The 26760-nt window shown below is 26.4% G+C and overlaps 1 protein-coding gene across 2 annotated transcripts in view; it reads left to right on the top strand.

Annotated features, from left to right (window-relative positions):
- The window catches only part of LOC101241766 (protein FAM149A), a 63499-nt gene that overhangs the window by 13845 nt on the left and 22894 nt on the right, over nt 1–26760 (top strand). For both annotated transcript variants that reach the window (XM_065812642.1, XM_065812641.1), the window contains 7 exons: nt 4324–4381; nt 4702–4824; nt 17743–17804; nt 18220–18304; nt 18597–18720; nt 19116–19173; nt 23169–23254. In XM_065812642.1, the coding sequence (XP_065668714.1) occupies nt 4324–4381; nt 4702–4824; nt 17743–17804; nt 18220–18304; nt 18597–18720; nt 19116–19173; nt 23169–23254 (596 nt within the window). The remainder of the gene's footprint in view (nt 1–4323; nt 4382–4701; nt 4825–17742; nt 17805–18219; nt 18305–18596; nt 18721–19115; nt 19174–23168; nt 23255–26760) is intronic.

The raw sequence follows: 26760 nt of genomic DNA, 5'->3' as shown, positions 1-26760 counted from the left end.
GCGTAGGCAAATTGCCTTTTCGCAGGCAAAATGGGAGCTGCGTAACGCTTCTTAACAAGGCCTGCAAGCATTTTTAAAGGTTATTACAAAGTTACAGCATTCTATGATGTATCTTTGCTCCACAATAGTAGTTTAAACCAAAATCACGCATGGACAAAAAAGTAATGAATGGAACATGCAAACATTAGTCATTTTTGGATTGTAGTTTTGGAAATAAATTGATTGCGACTATCATAAATAACATATTTATCAACACAATACATTAATGTATTATATTAAAGATAAATAATGTATTATATAGTTAATAATATACTAAAGATAAGAAAGATATAATATCAAGTTTTTAACAATAAGTTTAGTTGTAACACTTTGGCTCGATAATGTGTCCACAGTTACCAAAGTGTGGTTGCGGTACTAATGGTTTTAACTCACACAAGTCATGCCAGGAGTGGTCGTCTACAGATGGGTATATAAAAATGAGTTTGTTTTGCTCTTTTAGAAATTTAATGTGCCATATTATCTATAATTTCTAATACTTCAGCAAGGTATGTCTTTGCTTCACCAGCAGAACGCAATTCTACAAAGACAAATATACGTGGGGAAACAGTATTATGTTTGTACCTTTCAGATGGAGATGATACCCCGTTTATCAATAATGAAGATGATGAGTTCTTAACAATTTTTACCATTTGTGATTGGTTACAAATTGCCATATGAGCACCATCAATATTAAAATAAAAAGAGTGGTGGCGACAAATACCCTTGACTTAAAACTTATCTCATTTGTAATCGAGATGATCTAAAAAAATGAAAATTTAATAACTAAAAGTTTCATATCTACAACTTTCATTTTGAGGGTTTTTCTCTAAATAATGATTTACATCAATTTTGGTATTTTTTTCACTTGCAATGCTCACAAAATTTTGGTTGTTTTGATTACACACAGATCTTGTTGTTTTGATTACACACAGATCTGTCAACTGATATAATATCAATTTTTTTTGAAGGGCATTCATTAACAGCTTGAAATTTTTATGGTACATGCAAAGGCAAATATCGTGGGGAAGATTGTTTACTAGCTTGATATAGAATGGCCACAGATTGTAAAACTGAATATGCTTCTCCTATGGTCATCAGCAAGTGATGAATTTATTTCTACAAGAAAAAATTGTTTACAAAAACTAAAAACCTTATTAAATAAAATGTGATTTCTGCATATAAACGATGTGTCATACCTTCTCTTTTGTTTTCTTATTATTAGCAACATCTTTGCATCCTGGAGCCATTCTACTGATATCTTCTTGCAAATAAAAATCAAGAACTTTGCAATTAACATCAAACCGGCGTAGTCAGGGCCTGATTCTGAAACATCAGAAAGTAGTATGTTTTCACGTTTACAAATTTCTTTTAAAAGGTATTTTCTTTTTCATTTCCGTTCATTGTATTTGTAATAGATATATCTAAAAAGTTTAGTTGTTTTCTTCCATTTTCAAGTTTAACAGTATATTTTATGGAGGCATTTTGTTCATTTAAAGTTTTAAGAAACAATTCTTGCTTTTCTTTCAAAGCGAGCATGGCAATTATTCACATATCTTTTGTAAGTTATTGGTTGGAATGAGTTAACATATAAGCTATATTAAGGGCTCTTTTTTTTATACTTTTCAAATATGCTTCAGCTATGACTACCATCAATGATAAACCAATTGGACCTGAATTAGGTAAAATTTGGATTTATTCATTGTATAAAAAATAACATATGCTTAATGAAAGTTCTATTAACTGGTGTAAAAGTTATTTTAATCCTAGTTTTTAAATTGTCAAGATCATTGTTTAATATGTTAATAATAACAGGAATTGCTTCATCAATTGGTACAGATGGATATAAATTAACTACATTGAATGAAACCTGAATTTCGTTAGGGGCTACCTTCCATTCTTTAGCATCATTGAAAAAATTTCTTGAATTAATTAATCAAGTTATATTTTTATTTAATGTTAGTTGAATAATTTTAACCAGATACTCAGATGTAAATAGATGTAAATAGAAATTCACTTCAGATGTAAGTAGAAAAACATTTCAAAAAATGCAGAACACTAAAGAGCTTGTAAAAATCAAAAATGGTCGAGTTCAGGAGCCACGGAACATTCTAAAACATGCCGTGGTAACTTTGATTGGCTAAATCCTAAGACCTTGGCAGTTGTTCCATAATATAGGATAAGAAAAATTAGAGAATCCCTGGATATTAACAAAGCAAGAGTTCGATATGAGATAGGTATTGGGCAAGGTGTTCTAAATCGAGATGATGGGATAAGGTTAAACAAGGACCCATTTTGACAAAAATTTAACTGATATCATTGTTATATTATTTAATTGGTTTTTAAATTCTTCTTTTTAAATGGTTTGTTTTATGTTATTTTGTAACATTTTATTATTACCTGATGGCGCTGAACACAATAGGTCAGCTAAATATTGTTAATATATTATTATATCAAATATATTTAAAGATAGTTACATGCTGCCTTTTATTGAAATCAACATACATATTATAAACATATTGTATAACAAGAATATGACTTTTAAAGATGTATATATTTATTATTAATGTCAAACTACAACAACAAAGTCGTGAGAAATGGCTATATAAAGACCATATATGGTAGTTGTAAATATTCATTTTTTGTAAATTTGTCATAATTCGTTTTAAAAATGTTTGTTGTTTTTGAGTTTTGACAGTTTACTGGTAGTTGATTTCATCGTTTAACTATCCTGTTTGAGAAGAAGTTGTACGAGATATCAGACTTGTTTTGTTCTCTGGTTAAATAGTTTTGTTGTCTTGTGCTGTGATCATGTTTTTCTTGGCTTAAGCTTGAATAAAAGTTTATTTTATTTAGTCCATTTTCAATTTTGAATTGTTGTATTTGGTCTCCTCTTATACGTCTTTCTTCAAGTATTGTCAGACCAAGGCAGGGGATCCTTTCCTCATATGTTTTACATCTAACTTCTCGGACTAGTTTAGTTGCCCTTCTTTGGATTGCTTCAATTGCTTTGATGTTTTTTATACTATTTGGATTCCATACTGAAGCACTGTACTCTAGATGCAACCTCACCATTGGCGTGAAGAGCATTGTAAAAGTGGTTATATTAATGTATTTGAATGAGTTTTTAAGCTGACCCAATATGCGATTAGACGTTGCTATTTTATTGTTGATTTGCTGGTCCCACTTTAAGTCAGAGTTGATAATGACTCCCAAGTCTTTCTCAAATTCTGCCTTTGATAACTGATGCCCATTTACCTGATAATTGAACTTTGGATTTGATTTACCAATGTGAATTACTTTACATTTGCTTTCATTTAAGGACATTTGCCATGTTTTGCACCATTTTGATATAATGTTGAAATTGTTTTGAAAACTGATCGAATCGTTTTTGTCTTTGATGATCCTAATCATTTTTGTGTCATCTTCAAAAAGGTTTGTTTTTTAAAAAAATTATTTTTGATTTGTGATGTTAAGTCGTTTTTGAAAGTAACAGTACTGGCCCATAAACTCCTAACTGGTTGTCAGAAAGTTTTTCCGTATTTTGTTGACAAAAAGTAAAAATTAAAATGCAAGACCTGATTTTTTTTTTTGTTACTTGATAGACTGCCTGTCCCAACCAAACCCTCAGTCGATGTATCAGCACTCCCTTGCGAGTTAGGCTATTTATCAGTCAATGTTGCAGCACTTTGTTGTGAGTCAGGCTATAAGATAGTCGATGTAGCAACACTCCGTGCATGATTTACAGTAAAAAAAATAAAAATAAAAACATTTTATTAAAAAAAATAAAAATAAAAACATTGTTTATATTATTAAAAACATTCAGAATGTTTTAAAAAACATTCAGAATGTTTTTAAAAACATTCTGGTCAATTAAACTTGCGTTTTTGCGGTTTTTTTAAAAAACGATTAATTTGTAATTAAATTAATGGTTTTAACTTTCTGACAACACGCAAATTTTGGATGAAAGTCAAAAGTAATTAAAAGTGACGTATTTGTTGGCATAAGAATCATTTTTTTCCTTCCGTACTCCCAAATGCAACAATCTATAGAACTATATATATATGTATATATATATATATATATATATATATATATATATATATATATATATATATATATATATATATATATATATATATATATATATATATATATACATACATCCACATATATGAAATGTTAAAATGTTTCAATTGGTTTTGTGATACAATTGTACAATATGGATTTAACATATTGATTTAGGATAATTTATTAATTTTTTTATTTGTTTTTCGTTTTTTTTAGTTTCAAATGATTTAAACAATGAATGTGCAGAATGGACAAAATCTTTTCCTTATTTAAGGTATGTTTTAATTATTATTATTATAAATAATCAACCCTCGGAATTAGGGTCGGCATTCGGCAATGCTGACCTAACTGCTGACTTAAAAGTGTTTGCGGTTGGCAAAAAATCGCCAACCTCGTTTTGATGTTTTATGGTAAGACTTTTGTATTAAATTTTTTGTGCCCACCTGATGCCGACCTCTAAAAGATTGAGGTTGGCAAATTATTGCCTACCTCAATTTTTCTAATTCCGAGGATTGAATAATGTTATATAAGAAATTGTTAGGCAGCTCAATAAGTTAAAAAATCTTTTTCTTGACTTTAAAAGATTGTTACTAGATTGGTTGGTCATCAGCTGATGCCTTCAAATGATTCAGGAACACATATGATAGAAGTACATTCAGAAAAAGATGAATTAAGTGAAAAAAATAAACAACATGAATCCGATTTTGCACAAGACCCGTAATATATTAAATTATTGTGTATTGCTGCAATTTTTTTTTGTATGTGTGTACTGTATAAACATGTATATAAATATATATGCAGGGCTTGTGATGAAGAAAATTGCCAAACGTGTAAAATTATAATATGTTGTCATCGAGCGCAAATATGCCCGCTTGGGGTCAGGGTCGCGAGAGCGATCTTGAAATTTGAAAATTGCGGAAGACTGTGTTTATAATAAGCTTTCTATTTGTTATACGACTTTCATTCATCAATGTTTGAAATAGTATCTACAACAGCGCATTTATACTACTTCAACAATGTAGTTTTTATATTTCCTAACTTCTTGTTTTTTATTTGCGCCAGATCACTATTTTAATAAACTATTTATAGTAAAAAAAAACGCAACCAAACAAAACGCAAGTGTTTAATAAGCCCTGCATATATATTTATATACATGTGTATATTCTTATAATAGTATTGAAGAATAGATATGTGGCTAAAATTTTTTGCTTTCGTTGTTTTGATATGTATTTAAAATGCTGTTAACGTAATATTTATGATTAACGCTTTTTTTATTTCTTGATATTTTTTTAATAATTAATTTTTTTCGTAAATTAATTAATAATTATTAAATATTTTTTTATAATTTCTTATTTAAACTATACAAAAATGATTTTAAAAAAATCTCTATTATGAAAATTTATTTTTATAATATACAATGTGTGGAATAATATTAACAATAAATCAAATAAATCTTACTTGAAGTTTTTACAAAATTAAAACTATTCAGAAGCTTTACCTTTCTTATAGTTATTTCCTAATTTTCTATTCCTATTTCATTTGCACATTTTTATATTCACATTTTGTTCCCACGCGCACTTGGTTAAAATAGTTAAAATTCTGTTATTGAAATTAGCTGTAACGACTTCAAACTGTTCATTCATTATGTTAGTGCAAAACGGAAAAATGCTGACAAAACACCAACAAAAAAAACGTGCAGAAAGCAACTAACAAAATGCTTATATTCAATATAAGTACCTCATATAAAAATATAAGTATAAGGAAGATGGAGTTTTACTGTTAAATCAACAAGTTTTATCATTACCTAAAAAATGTAATTACAAATATTTTATAAAAAGACTATGTAAAAGCTTATTATTTTTTTGTCCCAAACTTTTGAATGAGCGTCATTTTATAATCTCATTATAAGCTGAGTGAGCGTTGTTTATTGCACCTAGAAGGTTTAAAATACTGTTTACGGGCATGTTTTATGAGCGCAGTGCAATCGCGTCTGCTTCATCACAAGCCCTGTATATATGTATACAGTACACACATACATACATCTAGACCAGAAAAAGTTTAAAAACTTGAATAAAGTTTTTTAAATGATAGATTGCTTCCCCAAACCAAACCCTCAGTTGATGTAGTGGCACTTGTAGCAGCAGGCTATAAGATAGTCAGTTTAGCAACACCTCCTAGTTTCAACAGACTATAAGATAATTAATGTAGCTACACCCCATGTATGTTTAAAAAAAACAAAAAAACTCTGTTAATTAAAAAAACTTTCTAGCCATTATTGCGGTTTTGAAAAAAATGATAATGCTGATGTATGATATGATGTGATATGATAATGATAATGTATGATAATGATGATGTATGATAATGATAAAACTGATGTAAATTATAAAAATGATGTACTTCCGCATTATTTTAATTGTTTTAACTGTTAGATGACATTAAAATGTAGCTGAATTGTTGAAGCTGTTTAAATGTTGTTGAAAGAGACTTTTTTTTAACCATAAAAGTCTCTTTCAAATATGATATAAGGATATTTATATATATATATATATATATATATATATATATATATATATATATATATATATATATATATATATATATATATATATATATATATATATATATATACATATGTATGTATATATATATATATATATGTATGTATTTATGTATATATATTTTTATGTGTGTATACACATATATAATATATACATATATATATTTATATATATGTGTATACAGTAACCCCTTCCCTACCCCCTACCCCCCTCTAACCTTTGTTTAGCGAAGTTTAAAATAGTATAGGTTACTGTTATAATTTACAGCTTAAGTTATAATTTAATGTTTAAGTTGAAGTTATAATGTAATGAGCAAGTAAGTTATAATGTAATGAGCAATTGTTTTTAATTAACATGATACTTAACAAAATAAAAGTAGAAACACAAATATTACAATATTTAAACCACTTTAATTAGTTATAGAAAACTATTTAATAAGCTCATGCTGACAATAAAACACATGTTATTTTTAAAGAGTATTGAATTTTTATTTTAAAATACTATAAAACAACAATAAAACTGCATAATTGTTTTGACAATATAAATAGCTTATGTTAATGTAAAACAACTTTGTGATGCTGTTCATATTGATGTTTTATACAGTTAAGTTTTTATTACATTAATAACATAAATATGAGTTTAAAATAAAACAAATTAAATAAATAGAATTATTTAATTAATGAATTAAAACATTATTGCCATAAAATTTTAAACTTCTTTTTGCGCAAAAACATGCTATATATATATATAAATATATATATATATATAAATATATATATATATATATATATATATATATATATATATATATATATATATATATATATATATATATATATATATATATATATATATATATATATATATATATATATATATAGTTTGTTGCATTTGGGAAACACGGAAGGAAAAAAGTGATTCTTACGCCAACATATACGTCACTTTTAATTACTTTTGACTTTTGTCCAACATTTGCGTGTTGGACGAAAGTCAAAACCATTAATTTAATTACAAATTAATCGTTTTTTTAAAAAAACCACAAAAACGCAAATTTAATTGACCAGAATGTTTTTAAAAATATTCTGAATGTTTTTAAAACATCCTGAATGTTTTTAGCAATATAAACAATGTTTTTATTTTTAATTTTTTTAATAAAATGTTTTTATTTTTATTTTTTTTACTGTAAATCATGCGCGGAGTGTTGCTACATCGACTATCTTATAGCTTGACTCGCAAGGGAGTGCTGCTATATCGATTGACAAATAGCTTGACTCGCAACGGAGTGCTGCTACATCTACTATCTTTTAGCCTGACCCGCAAGGGAGTGCTGCTACATCGACTGAGGGTTTGGTTGGGGCAGGTAGTCTATCAATTAAGAAAAAAAAAAAAAATCCGGTCTTGCATTTTAATTTTTACTTTTTGTCAACAAAATATGGAAAAAACTTTTGGACAACATATAAGAGTTTGCAATAGAATATTTCTACTTTAAAAACTATTTTCAAGAAACAAAAAAAAAATTAACTATTCAAAATTTTTACGTTATAAATGAAATTTTTTTCCTCGTTTGCATTATGTTCTTACATACATTTAACTTTCAAGAATGATCTTCGCTATGCCACTGGGTATTATAATTTACACAATTGATCTAATGGTGCATATTATTGACTGCAAAAAAAAATATTCGTACAGTTCAAAAACAATGTCAAATTGATCAAATTCCATAGAAATTAGTATTGAGTGGTGTCTCTTTTGGCCTTGATGACCTTAACTAGACAGTTTGGCATTGAGTTGACCAAATTTTGGGTCTCTTCTGTTGTTATATCATCCCATTATAGCTTCTCTCAAGTCAATTTTTCTGTCCAAAATATACTACAAATTTTCTATTGGATTCCAGTCCGGACTTTGAGATATTTTCTCCACACTTTCTGGACTCCATCCAGTGAGATGAGGTTGTATTTTGACTCACAAAATTTTTTTCCAATATGATATTGGCATTTTTATGTACTTCTTTGCAATTTCCAATCAGCATTTCATTTGTTTAAAAGTTAAAAAAGGTTTTTTCAAATTATTTTATCTCTATATCCTTGTTCTCTAATTGGATTTCTGATTGTTTGAGGAGTCACTGTGATGTTACGATTTTAAATTTTAAAAGCTAATTTAGCTGCTAAAGCAAATCTATTTTTCTTCACATTAGTGATGATATTTTGATCAATTGCACTGGTGATCTTGAATTTTTGTCCTCTACCAGCCACACAGCCAGCTGTTACAATCTGATTATGCTTCTTAACAATTGAGAAAAAGAAGGTATATTTTGACACAAATAACATGAATATTTTGAAATAGTCGTCTCAAAGTCCGGACTAGAATCCAATAGAAAATTTGTGGCATATTTTGGACAGAAAAATTGGCGACCAAGGATTTAGATGCAAAGGCGACTTAAAAGAAGCTATAATGAGCGCATGGAATAATATAACAACAAGAGATCCAAAATTTGGGTAACCCAATTCCAAATCGTCTAGCTGAGACATCAAGGCCAAAGCCAAAGGCCACTTAATATTAATTTCCATCAATTTGACATTATTTTTGAACTGTACGATTATTTTTTTTTGCAGTCAATAATATGCACCATTAGATCAATTGTGTAAAATTCAATAGGTTTGAAAAGCAATTGATTCACCAATACACAAATAGATTGCTAAAGCAATACTTGAAAAGATATCTAAGAAAAAATTTTAAAAATTTTAACGAAACACTTACCTTTATATATATATATATATACATACTGTATATATATATATATATATATATATATATATATATATATATATATATATATATATATATATATATATATATACATATATATATATATATAAATATATATATAATGTACATAGACCTTTTTCGACAGGGTTAAACGTATTAAGACAAGTTAGGCTGAAATTTATAAACTTGGAAAGAGCATGAATTCCAGAAAAAACCTGGGAAACTTAATGAAAAACTTTGCTATTTTTGTACTACTATTTTTTTTTAAATGTAAAAGAAAAAAAGAATGTAAAAGAATGCCTGGTCAAGACATACATTGGCAATATGTAGTTGTTGTTGTAAAACCTTTAGCTCAACAAATATCAAAAATACCTTTAGATATTTAAAAGCAAAATCTTGGCGATAACCTAGAAAGATTATGGAAAATGTCAGAAGAATTTTGAAGAATTTTTAAGCCTAAACTCAGGGAAAAAAGTTTTTTAATCAAAGAATACTCTTAGAATAGCTTTTAAATTTTGAAAACTTTGCATATGTGTGCTGAGTCTGTCGTATTTGTGTATTTCTGATCTGCTTTGAAATGTTATCTTGCTTGTAAATAGTATTCTCAATTATTTGCAATTGAAAATCTTTTAACATGGTTCTTCTTTTTCAATTTAAAACCTGAAATGTTTGCACTTAACTCCAAATTGCTTTTGCTTAATTTTCAGCTGCTTAATGTTAATTTTCAGCTTAATATTAATATTTCTTGATATTAAGTAAAATAAATAGTTATCAAGTGTCAAAAATTTATATTTAGTAAACTCTGTTTAAATTATCTCTTAAAAAACTTTAATGTCATTGGCAAAAAATTAAAAAAAAAATTCAATTTTATTTCCTTTAAATTTTAATGTGAGAAAAACTTGCATTTTATATTAAAAAGGTGTTATAAGAATATTTTTAACTTTTAACTGTGGAAACTCAGGTGATGTATAAGCAGTCTCTTAAAATTTTGCAGTTTTTTTGCTTATGTGTAATTATTCATTTTTTGAATTCGTAGTGATTGAATTTTTAACTTAATTGAATTTGCAACACAATTAACAATATATTCATATTATAGCATATAACAAATAATGCATTTTTTATAATTCAAATCTTGAATATTTAAATTGGTTTTGAATAAAGAGTTTATACTCAAAATAATCATTTATCCTTTTTTATAAAGATTTATTTGCTATATATTGTTATTTTTACAATATAATATATATATATATATATATATATATATATATATATATATATATATATATATATATATATATATATATATATAAATATATAAATTGACACAAAAGGGTTATCATATATATATATATATAAATATATATATATAAATATATATATATATGTTTTTTTTAACAGTTTATTTCAATAACCTCATTAGTAAGCTTTGAATTGCATCAGAAAAAAATAAAACGGTTTTTGAAAATTTTTGTTAAACAAAATTGCACTAAGTGAAAAAAGGTTGTGCCCCCATGATACATTCTTATTGACATAAACAGAATGAGGTTAACTGTTTTACCAACACATGGTATGTTTGTTTCCATATTAGATAATATTTTCATTGGCAAATATTAAAAAATGGTTGTGCCTCCATATGCTGTTATGCCACCACTTCCCAGATATATATATATATATATATATATATATATATATATATATATATATATATACATATATATATATATGTATATATATTTATATTTAATAAAATATAAAATATATAATTGCTCTGTTCTTTTAAGAACATCGAGCACTCTATTGTGTAGAATACTTTTTAAAGTTGTTTAAATATATATATATATATATATATATATATATATATATATATATATATATATATATATATATATATATATATACAGAAAATATTATCTTGAACAATAACTCATTGTGCAATTTGTGGAATTTTGACACAATTAGATTTTCAGGCCATCAAGGTAAACAGCATATAATTTGCAGGCTTGGTGCTAAATGCCCTTTAAAATTGGTTGGTAACAGTGAACAAATTAAATACACAGTTGATAATTGTGTCAATGCTACCGGTACATTCTGGCACCATTCGTAGTTTTCAAATCAATATCAAGTCTGTACAAAGAATGGTGTGTGGGAGGACCACCAAATACCATACTTACAACATCCAAGTCGGGTTTGATGGAAGAGAAATAATTCAATGGCTCACTAAAGTATTCTTACCGGCAATCAAATTAATTCCAGGCAATTAGTTTGGTTTAAAATTGGTCTTAAATTGAGTAGTTTAATCAATTAATCAAATATTTTTTTTAATTAAAGGTATTCAAAGTTAGTGTTGGACCGACACGTCACACATGTTACTTACAATGTTGCACATATTTGCATTGACAATAACATTAGAATAATATGTTTACTGGCTTATTCATCCCACATATTTCAACCATTAGACGTTGGTGTGTATTGTCACGTTAAACAAGTTTGGCACAAATTACTTCCAGAATTTTATGCAGCTAAAAATTTCAACAACTTAACAAAAGAAAATTTCATTCAACTACAAGCAAAACTTTTTAGCTCCGGTGACACATTTACACAAATACAAATAATCGCTGGATTTCATAACACTGGTTTGTTCCCATTTTATATTAGCAAAGTTGATCACTCAAAATGAGAAATTGCTCAAACATTTCAAGTACCATCTCAGCCTACTTCATCATCTTCATCCGAGCCTGCTTCATCATCCTCAACCAAACCTGTTTCATCATCTTCATGCAAGTCTGCTTCATCATCCTCAACCAAGCCTACTTCATCATCCTCAACCAAGCCTACTTCATCATCCTAACCAAGCCTATCATCATCTAACATCAGTCAGCATCAAACTCCAAGGATTTGCCAATTTCAAAATTTAACAACGACACCAGTGACTCCTGCTCAAACGTATTAAATGTTGCAACACTTCACAGAAAGACTCGAAGGCAATTTGAAAAATTTTTTACAGTGCCACCATATTATCACACAAAAAAAACCCAAAAGAGTAAACATTCCGGGAGTTGAAGGCCAGTGTCTAAGTACATCTGAGGTGCTCGAGTAAATAAAGCAAGAAGATGAGGCAAAAAAGTCAAAGCAATTAAAGAAACCCAAGATTCACTTCAGTGAAGCTTTAGATGAAACTAAGCAAGTGCAACATTCAAAAAAACCGAGACAAGACAAAGACATCAAGAGGTGCAAAAGTGTTGTAGAGTTTGGGAAAAAGCATTGCCAACTCAAAACAAAATGTGGTACCAATGTGAAGCTTTTAGTTGCAAGTCTTGGATTTGTCAATCATGTTTGCCCAAAAAATTGAAAATTGGTGAAAAGTTTTTTTACATGTAAAAATGCAGCAAACCTGCTTCTGCCAATGAAACAGCTCAAATTTATTTAATTAATAGTTTTTTTTGTATTTTTGATTAAAATAATTTTTTTGGAAACTTAACTTCTAATAAGATTAGTTTTGATTTTATTTTTAATTAACTTAGCTTGATTAAAATAATTTAGTTTTGATTTTCTTAATATCTTTTATTATCATATATTACTATCAATTATCAATTGCTATCAATTATTATTAAAAATTAACTAGTTTACTTCCCCAATTATATAGGGAAAAGTAAACATTTTTTTTCTTCATAAAAATCAATTTTTTTTAGTTTTCAAAATATTTTTTCTCAATTTTTATATATTTATATAATGTAAAAAATTCTCTATAAAACAAAACAAAAAACAAAAATTTTTTTCTTTAAAAAATTAATTGAATTTGAAGCTAAACCGTTTACTATATATATACCTACCTCAGCTACCCCAGAGAGATTGAAGAGGGTTTATGGATATTGTTTTTAGTTTTTTAAAGGGTTTATGTATCTGTCTTTAAAATCAACTTTTTAAGTTTGTTAAAGTTAGAACTTGAATAAAGAGTAAAAACAAACAAATAAAAAATATAGCAAAACAAAATTAAATTTTAATTAAAAAAATTAGCACAAGAACTATTTAAAATATTCAGATAAACTTTTTAGTTAATTTAAAAAAGATGCAATGTAGTTTGGATGTGTATATGCTTATATGCAGGCCTTGTTTTAAAGCGTTAAGCTGCTGGCAATTTCCATACGCATTACGTACGCCTAGAACGATATCCATTAGTTAGGCTCTAGTATCAGTGACTCTGCAGGTGTTAAGACACACAATTTTTGCCTTTCTGTCCTGCATTAGATAGAGGTGGAGAGGCTAAGGCTATCACTCATGACATTTCTAAAGCTTTTGATAAGGTTTGGCATGCTGGTCTTCTCCATAAGCTTTCTTCTTATGGTGCATCTGGAATTATACTTCCTTTACAATCATTGTATAAAAGTTGTCCTCGATAGACAGCACACTTCTTCATATCCTGTAACTTCAGGGGTTCCTCAAGGTTCTATCCTTGGCCCTATTCTCTTTTTAATTTACATTAATGATCTTCCAGATATTGTCAAATCTAAGGTTGCATTGTTTGCTGATGATACTACCATTTATTCTTGTCTTGATAAGAAATCAACACTCTCTGATTGCTCAGAGAGGGCATTTGAGCTTGAAAAGGATCTCACCTGCTACAGCATGGGGCTCACAGTGAACTAACTTTAATTCAGATAAAACCCAATTTTTTCAACCAATCGTTATCGCAATAATTTAGATCTTCCTATATTTATGAATGGTAATGTACTTGATGAGTCATCTACCTTTCATCTTCTAGGATTAACTCTTAATTCCAATTATTCTTGGAAACCATATATCAAATCCATTGCAAAATTAGCATCTACTAAGGTTGCATCTCTTTATTGTGCTCGACTTTTTCTTACTCCGGATTCTATTCTTTATCTCTATAAATCTCAAATCCGTTCTTGTATAGAATACTGTTGCTATATATGGGGCAGATCTTCCAATGCTGCTCTTTCTTTTTTAGACAAGGTGCAAAAACACATTGTAAACATAGTTGGACCTGCTCTTGCAGCCAAGAAATTTTTTTTTTAACTGAAAACTTTGTTTTTAATTACTAAATTTATTTTATCGAAATTTTTAGTTATAGAAAACTTTGTAAATTATGTTAGTGTATTTTACAAATAGAGTGCTCAATGTTCTTAAAGAACAGAGCAATAATAAATTAGTAAAAAACACTTATCTAACTTTTATCTTCGACTTGAAGTTTCACCATTGCTGGATCATCAGGAAGAGTTACTAAATCTCAAAAAAAATTCAATTTATAGAAAAAAATATTTTACAGGAAGTTATAAATTATTATAAAATATTTTTAATTACTATATTTTTTTGTTAACGGGAAGTTACAGAAAGTAATTATGAAATAATTTTCTTTGGAATGGGGATAGTTTAATTTGGTCATTTGTTTTTATAATTTTTTAAGAGGTATTTATTTTCGTGCCTACATTTAGAAATTAATTCAAATTTTTTATTTAATAAATTTTCTTGATTTAAATGAGTAATTATTTCAAATTTTTCTTGCAAGCATAGCATACATTTTTTGAAAATGTTATTATAGGCAGGGGCAGATTTTAGAATAGACCATTGTAAATTAAAATTTTTATTTTTTTCTTTTAAATCCCAAATATATTTTGACAGCATAGTCTCTTTTGAATATTTTTTGTGTTTAAACGATTGTTTGTGGTTGGCATAACGTTTTTTCCATTCCCCTCGCTTAAGCCAATATATTGTTTATCAGGGTTGTTTTGTGAGGAAACAATGCACTTGTAAATTACATTTTTCGAAAGGCATTTTCCATTTATGATCCAGCAATGGTGAAACTTCAAGTCGAAGATAAAAGTTAGATAAGTGTTTTTTACTAATTTATATATATATATATATATATATATATATATATATATATATATATATATATATATATATATATGTATATATATATATATATATATATGTATATTTTTGAATATAAAGCATAAAAAACAGCTGCGTACAAACTAAATTTATTCTTCGTAATATTTCGATCTGCTTTTGCACAGATCGTCATCAGACGTAAAATATAATAATATATATTTTGCACAGATCGTCATCAGACGTAAAATATAATATATATATTATATTTTACGTCTGATGACGATCTGTGCAAAAGCAGATCGAAATATTACGAAGAATAAATTTAGTTTGTACGCAGCTGTTTTTTATGCTTTATATTCAAAAATATATATATATATATTCACGTACAACAAGATATGACATTGAAACATATATGTATATATATATATATATATATATATATATATATATATATATATATATATATATATATATATATATATATATATATTTATATATTGTAATGATTGATTCGCTTGTAAAATGTTACTTAAAGCTTTAATACTTTAGGCTTGAAACAAAGATTATATAATATTAATAAAGATGATATAATTAAATAATTTAATTCTGATAAAAAAATATATGATTTAATTTAAAACTAATTTAATAATTAAAAATAATATTGCTAAATATTGTTCAATATTTAAATTTTATTTCTTAAAAAAAATTAGCTCATTTTTATTACAATTGTTTTTTTGCTTTTCCCGCAAACAAATTTTTTTTTTTGCTCTAAATTAAATTTTAAATTAACATGTTCCGAGGCTGCATCAAAAATTTGCACAAATCATAAGTTAAACTTTTTTTTATAACACAAGTTAAAGCGCAGCGATTATTTTTTAATTAATGATATATACAACGATATAATTTTATTAAATGGTGTTTAAAAAAATAATCTTTTCTTTCATAACAAAATCGCTAATAAAATAATAAACTTTTAATAAATAAAGTAAATAAATAGCTGTAATTTTTTTTATGTGTTACTCTCTAGTATCTTTAAAATCATTTTTAGTTGCAAAGCTGCAATTAGAAATTCAAGAAATGATTATTTAAAAAAATTTAACATATTTCAATTCATTTATACTAATGTCAAGAAAAAAAAGAAATTTGTTTATGTAAAAATATTACATTTTTAAAAATGTAATATTTTTAAAAATGTTGGACATAATTATTTATATTTTTTTTTTATTTATATTAAATAATTAAATAAATTTAATTATTTAATATAAATAAAAAATTGAAAGAAAATAAACCCTAATAGTTGTAATAAAAAACAAGTTTAATAATATTTAACTTGTTTTGCAGTAATTTAAAAAAGTTTGTCTTTAAAAAATAAAAAATTAAAGAGAATTTTATGGCGAGAGTTCAGTTTAAGCAAATGCATTAAGCATTTTTTATTTAAAACAAGCTCTCTCTCTCTCTCTCTCTTTATATATATATATATATATATATATATATATATATATATATATATATATATATATATATATATATATATATATATATATAAACACACATTTAATAACTAGAAAATACAAATTTTTTACAACTTCAAGTTTCCTGCTAATGTATAAAAATATTTAGCTTGAAGATATATGTGGTAGAGCATTTGCTTTATAAGCAAGAAGTTCCAAGTTCTATTCCCACCATGTTCCTGTAGTACTGCACAATACTACCAGGGACATAGTCAACTTGTTTCTCCCTGCACCTTGGTTCATGTTTCGAAGTTAAAAAGTGGAGAGAGGATTGTAACAATAATAAAGAAGCCTCCTCGATTGGAGTAGCCTTTTTGGCCCTGGGGAGGTGAATAATATAAAAAATATACAAGTGTGAATATATATATATATATACATATATATATATATATATATATATATATATATATATATATATATATATATATATATATATATATATATATACACACACACACACACACAACCCTCGGAATAAAAAAAACATCGGCAATAAATTGCCGACCTGAAACTGTTAGAAATCACAAAACAAATTTGATACAAAGGGGTTACCATAAAACATAGAAACAAGGTCGGCAATTTTTTGCTGACCTCAAACACTTTAAGGTTGGCAGTTAGGTCAGCATTGCCGAATGCCGATCCTAATTCTGAATGTTTAACATTTTTACCCTCTATTTATTTAAATATGGAGCGAATTAAAAAATTAAGTATTGAAAAGTTGTAGGCTAAAATATGTCAGCCCTCATGTTGTTGTTAATAATAATTTTTGAAAATTTGCATACCATTTGTTTGGTATTATTTACTTTTACTAGACAAAAACATTTGAAAAACATGCAATATTTAATGCAATATGTAGAAGGTTAGTCAGTTCTTAAATCTCTTAAGTTACTGTATTATTGTAATTTTTAGAAAGAATCATTTTTATTTATGAAATTTTTTATTTTCAGTCTTCTTGTAAATGGATGTAAGGTTGAGGCAAAAACTGCACCAAATGACACACAGTTTGATGGTAAAAGTTTTTATTTTATTTTCTATTTTAAATTAATATTTGATTTCTAATAAGTTGGAGTAATTTTAATTAATTTAAGATATTTTGAGTTTGTTATTTTATTTATTGAAATTGGTTAGTTGATAGTTGATTGGTTTGCTTATAAAATTTTTTATTTGTATGCCAATAAGGTTTGGCATAATTTTTATTTGTATGCCAATAAGGTTTGCCATATTTGAGACTTGATCATAATTTAAAAAAAAATTATGATCAAGTCTCAAATGTTATTTTATTGTGTTAAGTACAGTATCATGGTTTATTGATACATTATCAATAAACCATGATAGTATTTTTTTTAAAATATTATTTGTTTCTAATTGTCATAAAAAGTATATTAAAAACTTGATTAAATCAAAAAAAGTATTTCTCTTTATAGAAACTTCCTATTTGTATTTGGAGGAAGAAATATTTGCAGCCAATGGTGATATTGAAGAATTTATAGCATATGATTGTTCAACTATGTAAGACTGTTTTATCTGTTTATTTGTTTCATGATTTTTATGATACAGCAGCGTTCAAAAGTAATGGGACAAACAGTTATTGTGCTGTGTTTTGTTTTGTTGTTATATTTATATATGTATATTTGAATACATGTTAACAGTTAACAATTGGTAAAGACATTTTCCCCTGACTTTTTATGTTTGGACCAGTTATGTAAAAGATTTTTCTTTATCATATATAACTTGTTTGAATATATAAAACATTATATAAAACACTAATTATTTTTATTTTTCAGTTATATTATTTTTTTAGTGATGTTCAAACAATAAGCTTTGACGAAAAAAAATATTATAAAGAAGCCATTCCTCCAGTTGCTCCAGCTGCTTCAATTCATGACAGAATCATCAGCGAGTGTTTTGATAAAGTGTGGAATAAAGTAATCTTATTAAATAATCTTATTGTTAAGTAATCTTCCATAAGATTATTTTAGGAGTTGAAATAAAGTTACTTTACAATTTAAACTAATAGAGTTAAATAAATTAAATATTTAAATTCAAATTTAAATATATAAATTTAAACAAGAACTTAATCTTCACCCAATTTTCATCTCATCTTTGTAACAATAAATGAAACTGGTAAATTTAAACAAAATCTTTTTCTTCGTCTAACCCCTATCTCATTTCTGTAACAACAAAAGAAGTTTAATTTATTCAAAATTTAAATCTATGAATAGTTTTAACAAATTATAGCTTTATTTTTATAATTTCAAATGTAATAAATTTATGTCAATAATTTTAGTATGTGTACATTTCTGACATATTTTTTTCATAGTTGGTTTACATTTTTACTGATTTGATGAAACTTTATGCCAAAGCGAAATCCAGAAAAGGTAATATTTTTGAAATAATGTTCTCTTTAAAAAGGTTTTGTGTAAAGAATGGTAGATACATTTTCTTTCCTTTCTTTAATATGAAATCTTCTTAAGAAATTTTATGTGTAAAGAAAGTAATGATAATAGTTTGAGTTTCAATGGTTTTCAATACCAGTAATTTCAAAAATGGTACCAAAACTGTTTCACAGTACCAGTTTTTAAAATTTTAATATTTCGAACTTAATAAAGATTAATGGACTGACATCTCCATTAAAAGGTATATAAATGTTACTTTTCACAATAAAGTTGCTTATAAATTGGGTTTCATTAAAATTGATGGTTTCTGTGATGTTTTCACAACCAAAGAATTAGGGAAATATTGACAGATTTTGGGTTAGATTTTACTTATGAAATCACGTCTACTCACAATGGTGCTGCAGTAATCCAAAAATATGAATAATTAGATTAATAAATTCTAAATATATCCTGTAGAGAATCATCTGTGTCAATATCACGGTATTCATCTGGTCGTAACCAATCTTTTCTACAAAAAATCAAATACCTGTGATAGCCAAACATGTTCCAGTGACAAATCAAACGAAGTAGATGCCAATGAAAGCAATGGAAGCAGCAACAGAACATTTTGAGATGTAATTAAGTCTGTATTTAATAATTCATGTAAACTTAATAAATTTTTAAATTTGTCAACCGTTTGTTGCTGCATATTTCAAAAGCATGTTTTCAAACAAGAAAATAAAAATTGATGCTAAAACTTGACATTAAAACTTGGTGGAACTTTTTGGTTTCTATGATTGAAAGGTTGGTAAAATTTGTAATCTTGCATTCAAAAAGGAGTTTTGGACATTTGGAACAAATAGTTTTTATGAAAAAGTCAATTTTAAAGTTTTAGAAGATATTTAAATGTGTTAAAACCTATTAAATTGGCTGTTAAGGAGCTTAGTAAGGATAAATCAACAATTCTAACCAGTGATGGTAAAGTGTTCATATGTTTTTGTTCAAAAATCTTTCTGAGCAAACAACTAATTTAAGTGTAGGATGCTAGATTCACTCAAAAAGCGGTACAATCTTTATTGTGATGCAAAAAAGATTTAGTGTCACTAATGAGATATTTGCAAAACCCCAATTCAAATACCTCACAATATAATATGACTTCAAATATTCATCAAAGCCAGCAGTTATTTAATAAGCAAAAAATATAATCAAACAAAATTTTACCAAAGTATTGAATAATGCTGATTCCGAATCATTGGATTAAGTTGCTGAAGAAGCCAATAATAATCTGAAGACACAGTTATAACAACTCTAACAAAGATGGTATCGTTCCGACCCAAAATTAGCAGTTCTGATCTTTTTTCGGATATACTAAATGAGTTTAAGCTGTTTGGAATGAGTGGAATTCAAACAGCAAATTTAAATAAGATTGATGCTGCTCTCACAACAATTCATTCCACATCAACATTTAGCGAAAGAACATTTTCTTTTGCTGGTAACGTTTCAACTAAACTTTGAAGCCAAATGAATTTTGATATATTAAATGCATTAATATTTTTAAAATATTATTTTTCAGAAAATTAAATTATTGAATTATTACTAGTGATGTATTGATTAATCGGCAACAGTATCGGCTTAATCAGCCACTTTTTGCATAATCAAAATTGTATCAGCCTTTTTTTACTAATATACCAATTTTCCAACCGATGGCATTTTAATATTTTTATCCTGCATTATGATAATAATTAAATAATAAATAAACTAAACTTTATGCATTACTTAGAATTTTTTTGAGAAATTGTTTATTTTGACTTTGTTTACAAACAAATTTGTTTATTCTTTAGATGATCTTTATAAGCTTTAATTTAACAGCTGAATGTACTTATACTTTTATTACCATAATGTTGTTTTTAGAATAATTTTATTTTGTATAGTTTTATTTTGTCATGCCTTTAATCTTCTGTTGAAATTGAATGGTTGTTCAGTTGTGGAGGACAAATTTATTCTCCACGACAAAATAGGTTGCCTCTGGAAACAGGAGAAATGCTTTTGCATTACAATATTCGTATACACAATTTTAAATACTAAACATTGTTACAACTGCTATTGGTGCTTTTTTTAGGATCTTAAAGTTATTATTTTCTTGGTATTTGATTTTTAAGTCTCTTATTTTATTTTGAGAAAATGCATATATTTCATGTTAAAATTTTTTTTAATTTGTTTTTTTATAAAGAGTTTAAAATTCTAAGTAAACTGTTTATCTTAATACCTTTTTTTTTTTAAATATTGAAATAAAAAGTGTTTCACTAAAATTGTATTTATTTTTTGAAAGTTTTCTTTTCATAGTTAAAAAAACTAAAAAGTGTATATTATTTTAACTGAGCTTTACTAATATCTTTTAAAGGGATCCCCAAGTGCCGAGACAAGTTGTGTTCATGTCATAGATAAACATTAGAAAATAAGTTAAAAGTTAATTAAACTTTCCCAAACAAATTATTGAATGTGATATTAAAAAAAAACTTCTTAATTTTTAACGCCATTTTGTTTCTTGCGAAGGAAGTTCCAGCTCTTTGACTATATTTTGATTAATGCGCTTTATGCTTTTATTTATATTTGATGTCAATACAAAAACTTTCTATCAAAAAGCTTAAATCAAGTTTAAAATGCAGGCGTTTCCCCTTTAGTGGTTAAACAAAAAAATAAGATACAAGTTTTTAATGTCAAATTTATATATATCTGAAAAATGTATATTAGATCATTTTAAAAATGGTTTCTTGAATTAGAAATATAAATTATTATAAACATAAGTTAAAAATATATATAAGATTATTTTTAAATGGTTTCATGAATTTATTAAAAAATAAAGATTTTTAAATCTTTCAAAATTTAACTATGTTGGATTCCATTGTACTTGGTGTTGTATATAAAAAAAATGATTACTTATATTTTAAGAAAAATGTTTATATTGGCATATTGGACACCGGAGTCTGCAAAATTGGATCTATTGTTGCCAGTTGGCAAATGTCAAGGAACTTTTTCTTTTTTTTTTAAAATCTTAGTTGGAAAAATTTTTTTTTGGCCTTAGTTTTAAAGTTCGCTTTGCTTAACTACTATTTTTATTACGTTTTTTCTAACTCAAATACTTAACAATACGTAGAAAGAAAAAAACAAAAACATGCAACAGTGAACATTTTTTATAACTGCCGCAGACTAAATATGAAGAGAAAACCCAATCTGATTGTGTGAAACTGAACTGAGTTTAAAAAACTCTGTGGTGAGCGAAAAAATTTTCTATTGAAACCAGATGTTTTTTTAACAGAAAAAATTATGCAGATTTGAGACCCTAAAATTAGGTTCTCAACTAGAAGTATAATGGTAAAGCAACAAACGCTTTTGTTAATATCTCATTCAATAATTTGTTTGTGAAAAATTAATTAACTTTTAACTTATTTTCAAATGGGTATCTATGATATGAACACAACTTGTTTCGGCACTTGTAGGTCCCTTTAAAATAAAGATTTGGCTCTAATTTGAATCCAAGTATTTTTTTACCAGTTCTGAAAAATTACCAAGTTCAATAAATTGGTTAATTTATTGATATTGGCATTGGTATCGGCCTTTTCCTACGCCTTTTCCTACTTTTTCCTTTTCTTATTTCCATCAGCATTTCCTATGCCATTAGCCTTTTCCTATGCCATTAGCATTTCCTATGCCATCAGCCTTTTCCTATGCCATCAGCATTGGCCATTAATGTGTAATCGTTATATCACTAGTTACTGCTTAAATTTTTTAAATACTAAAAAGTAAAATAAATAGGAAATATAGAAAGAAAAATCTGTAAGTTCTTTTAATAAAGTTTTCTAATGATTTGGCTAAATTTTTTAAATGTTTTTATAAATACCAGTTTATACTGGTAAGTTCTTTTTTGAAAGGTTTTGTTAAAAGATTAAAAAAAAAAGACAAATATCAAAAAAGATATTTTTTGATTTTATTTTTTACAGGATATGGTTCAAACTATTTATCACAATATGATGAATACGATGAAGAAAATGAAGAAACATTTCATGAAATACCTTCAAGATCATCGGTATTGATTATATATATATATATATATAAATTTATATATATATATATATATATATAATGTATGGACACATATATATAGACACGCACACACACATACATATATATATATATATATATATATATGTATATGTATGTATGTATATATATATATATATATATATATATATATATATATATATATATATATATATATACACACATATCTATAAGTTTATTTTTCTATGTGCATATATAGAAAAAGTGCTTGATAAACCATACCAAAGCTGTATATGTACTTGTCTATATGTATGTGTGTATGTATATATACATATATATATATATATATATATATATATATATATATATATATATATATATATAATTTATAATTTATAATTAATTAATTATTTACTTATTTACTAATTTATTATTGCTTTGTTCTTTAAGAACATTGAACACTCTATTTGTAGAATACACTAACATAATTATATATATATATATATATATATACAGTGCTTTTTTTCTAAAAAAACAAAGGTGCCGGAACTCACCTGTATTTTTCTTTATATTTCAAAAATGAGGCAGAAATTAGTAATTTAATTTATAAATAATTTTTATATGTATAGCTGTTGGTAGGCTCCCCCGTACATCATACCCATAAAGGCAGGAACAAATATAAGAAACCGTTTTCCAATAAAAGAAGCTTTTTTTCAAATAATGACAGATGTTTTTTTTTTGGATAGGGGGTGAGTGGGGGAGGGGTCAGTCACTGTATATAAAATGCAAACTTTACAAAACTATAAACTTTTATAACAAATCCCATAGTTTTTTGCAAATTTTCCTTGGACATATCCTCTTGTCTCCTTTCCTTGCTCTTAGTGTCTACTGCTGAATGCCTTCCGCTAAGTAACCACGAATCAACGTACTTTAAAGGATCGAAGCTTGTTAGCGGTGGTCCCACTAATTTAATGAATAACAACGTTGAAACTGTTTTTGTCATTAAAGAAGTCCTTTTTGGTGTGATGATCAGATTCATCTGTGAAAGCCCTCGTTCGCATTCACTCGTTCGCATTCACTCGTTCGCATTCACTCGTTCGCATTCACTTGAGGAAATGGGAATAGTATGTAGAGCGTGTACCAAATGAACTAAATTTTCAGGATGTTTTTTCTGCCAGGTATTCACGGAATCCACGAATCATTTCTCTTTCATTTAACTGTAGTCTTAACGACAGATTTCTGATTTCAGTTTCTCCAAATGTCACTTGTAGAGATGTGACGCATTTTTTTGGTTCTTGTTTTTTTGGTTTTTTTGGAAAAAAAACGCAGGGGTCCGTTTTTTTGTTTTTTTTAGGAAATATTTAAAAATTCATCATTTAAGCTACTAAATTTAACTTTAACGGCAATATTATTAAACACATTTTAATTTCAGATTTATATAGGAAAACAAAGGTTGAATTTGACTAAAATTCTTTTTCTTTTGGTATGTTTAAAGGTAATTGTTAATGTTTAGGTTAACACGGTTATAGTAGTCCTGTATAAAAAATTATTAGTTAACTTTATCTTCCTCTCTTTAATTTTTATTGACTTTATTGTTATATATTGACACAATAAACACTTTTTATCTAAATTTATTATACTTAAATACATTTACTTAATTTTGTTTAATATTTGATATATATATATATATATATATATATATATATATATATATATATATTATTATTATTATTATTATTGTTAATTTACTGTACTTATAAGGTTTTGAGTTGCAAATAAAAAGTTATAGGCAGTTTTAAAAGCTCTTTTTAATAATCAATTATGTTCTTTATTTAATTATATTTAAATTTTAGATATTTTGCATAACATAGTAAATTTTAGTTTTAAAAATGAGTAAAGCAGGCCATACAAGAGGGAGAAATAAAACCATAGTTGCCAATTTATTTATATCCATGAAACAAATTAGCAAAATGGAAAGAGTTAAATGTTCCTTTTGCTTTGACATTATGTCTAAAAATGGAACTCAAATGACTAAGCATATTGAAAAATGTTGAAAATGTCCTAAAGAAATAAAAAGTCTATATGCAAATAAATTAGTTCATAGACAAAAACAGCAAGACTCTTCTGGAGATGCTGAACCAAAATCAAAAAATCCACGATCTGATTCTTTTGGAACATCCTCTTCTGAATCAATTTGTAGAAGTAAAACACCAAGTTCCGTGTCTGACAGCATGACAAAAACTGAAAAGGTGTGTTTTGTATTTTTAAATTTTAAGATTTAATTGAAGAATTAACTGATATGGCAACTAGCTTATTAAATTTTCATGATGCATAGATTTAAGATTTGTTTCATGATTGGCTGATGTACCAATATGGCATTATCTTTTGCAGGAACTGATTGATACACACCTAGCCAGAGTAATATATGCTAGTGGATCATCACTCCACATAAAATAGAAAATGATTTACTTAACAGACTGGTAGACTTTTAAAATATGCATATTATTTTATAAATAATTTTGATATTAAATTTATAACAAACAACACTGAAAACCATTTTAGTAAGCAGAAATAATATATCAGTAAATAGGTTTATAATACTTATATAGTACAGTATATATAATATGTCCTAAACTGTATTGTTGGAACATTAAGCCATTCTGGTGAATATATGGCAAATGAAATAAAGAAAGTTTTAGAAGAAATTATTCCTAATAAAGTTTTGGGCATTGTGACTGACAATGCTGCAAATATGAAAAATGCATGGACTTGTCTAAAAGATGGTTATCCCCATCTTCATTGCTATGGATGCATTTCACATGGTTTAAATTTACTGTTCACAGATTTTTTTAAATTGACAACTTTAAGTGTTTTGATGTCACAAGTAACTGATATTGTTAAAGAGATAAAAAATTCTCATATATCTGTTGCAGCATTTAGAGATATACAAAAAAAATCAGCTGGTGTAGTAACATGCATTTCCTTGAAACTACCTGTGCGAACTAAGTAATACAACTAAAAGTTTAAATATAATGTATATTACAAAAAAAATTGAACTATGTAACTAATTTTATTATACAATCATAAAAAAAGATTTAATAAATTACTTTACTCTAAATTTATTACAGTTATCATAATTTCTTTTTGCTTTATTTAAAGGTGGGGAACAACTGTAGCATGCTTAGGTAGCATACAGAAAAATAAACAACCATTAAAAACATTGGCTATTTCTGAAAACAGTGGACTTAATTCAGCAACAAAAAATATTCTTCTATCAGCTGTTTGGGACAGGGTTGAAGGTTTTTTCAAATTGCTGTCACCAATAGCTGATGCAATAAAGAAAACTGAATCAAATACTCCCATGTTATCTACTGTTGTGAAAACTTTTCACTTCTTGGAAGACCACATTTTTAAAAACTTAACAGTTAGCCCATTCTCAAAAAAGGAAGAAGAAGAAGCCAAAAAAATCTTCAAGAAAAAAAATAATTTTTGTTTAACAAAAATTCACTTGGCTGCCAATATACTAGATCC

Source organism: Hydra vulgaris, chromosome 12 (genome assembly GCF_038396675.1).
Source record: "Hydra vulgaris chromosome 12, alternate assembly HydraT2T_AEP".
Taxonomy (NCBI): Eukaryota; Metazoa; Cnidaria; class Hydrozoa; order Anthoathecata; family Hydridae; genus Hydra; species Hydra vulgaris.
The sequence above is the reverse complement of the archived record's forward strand: the minus strand, read 5'-3'. Positions and strand labels throughout refer to the sequence as shown.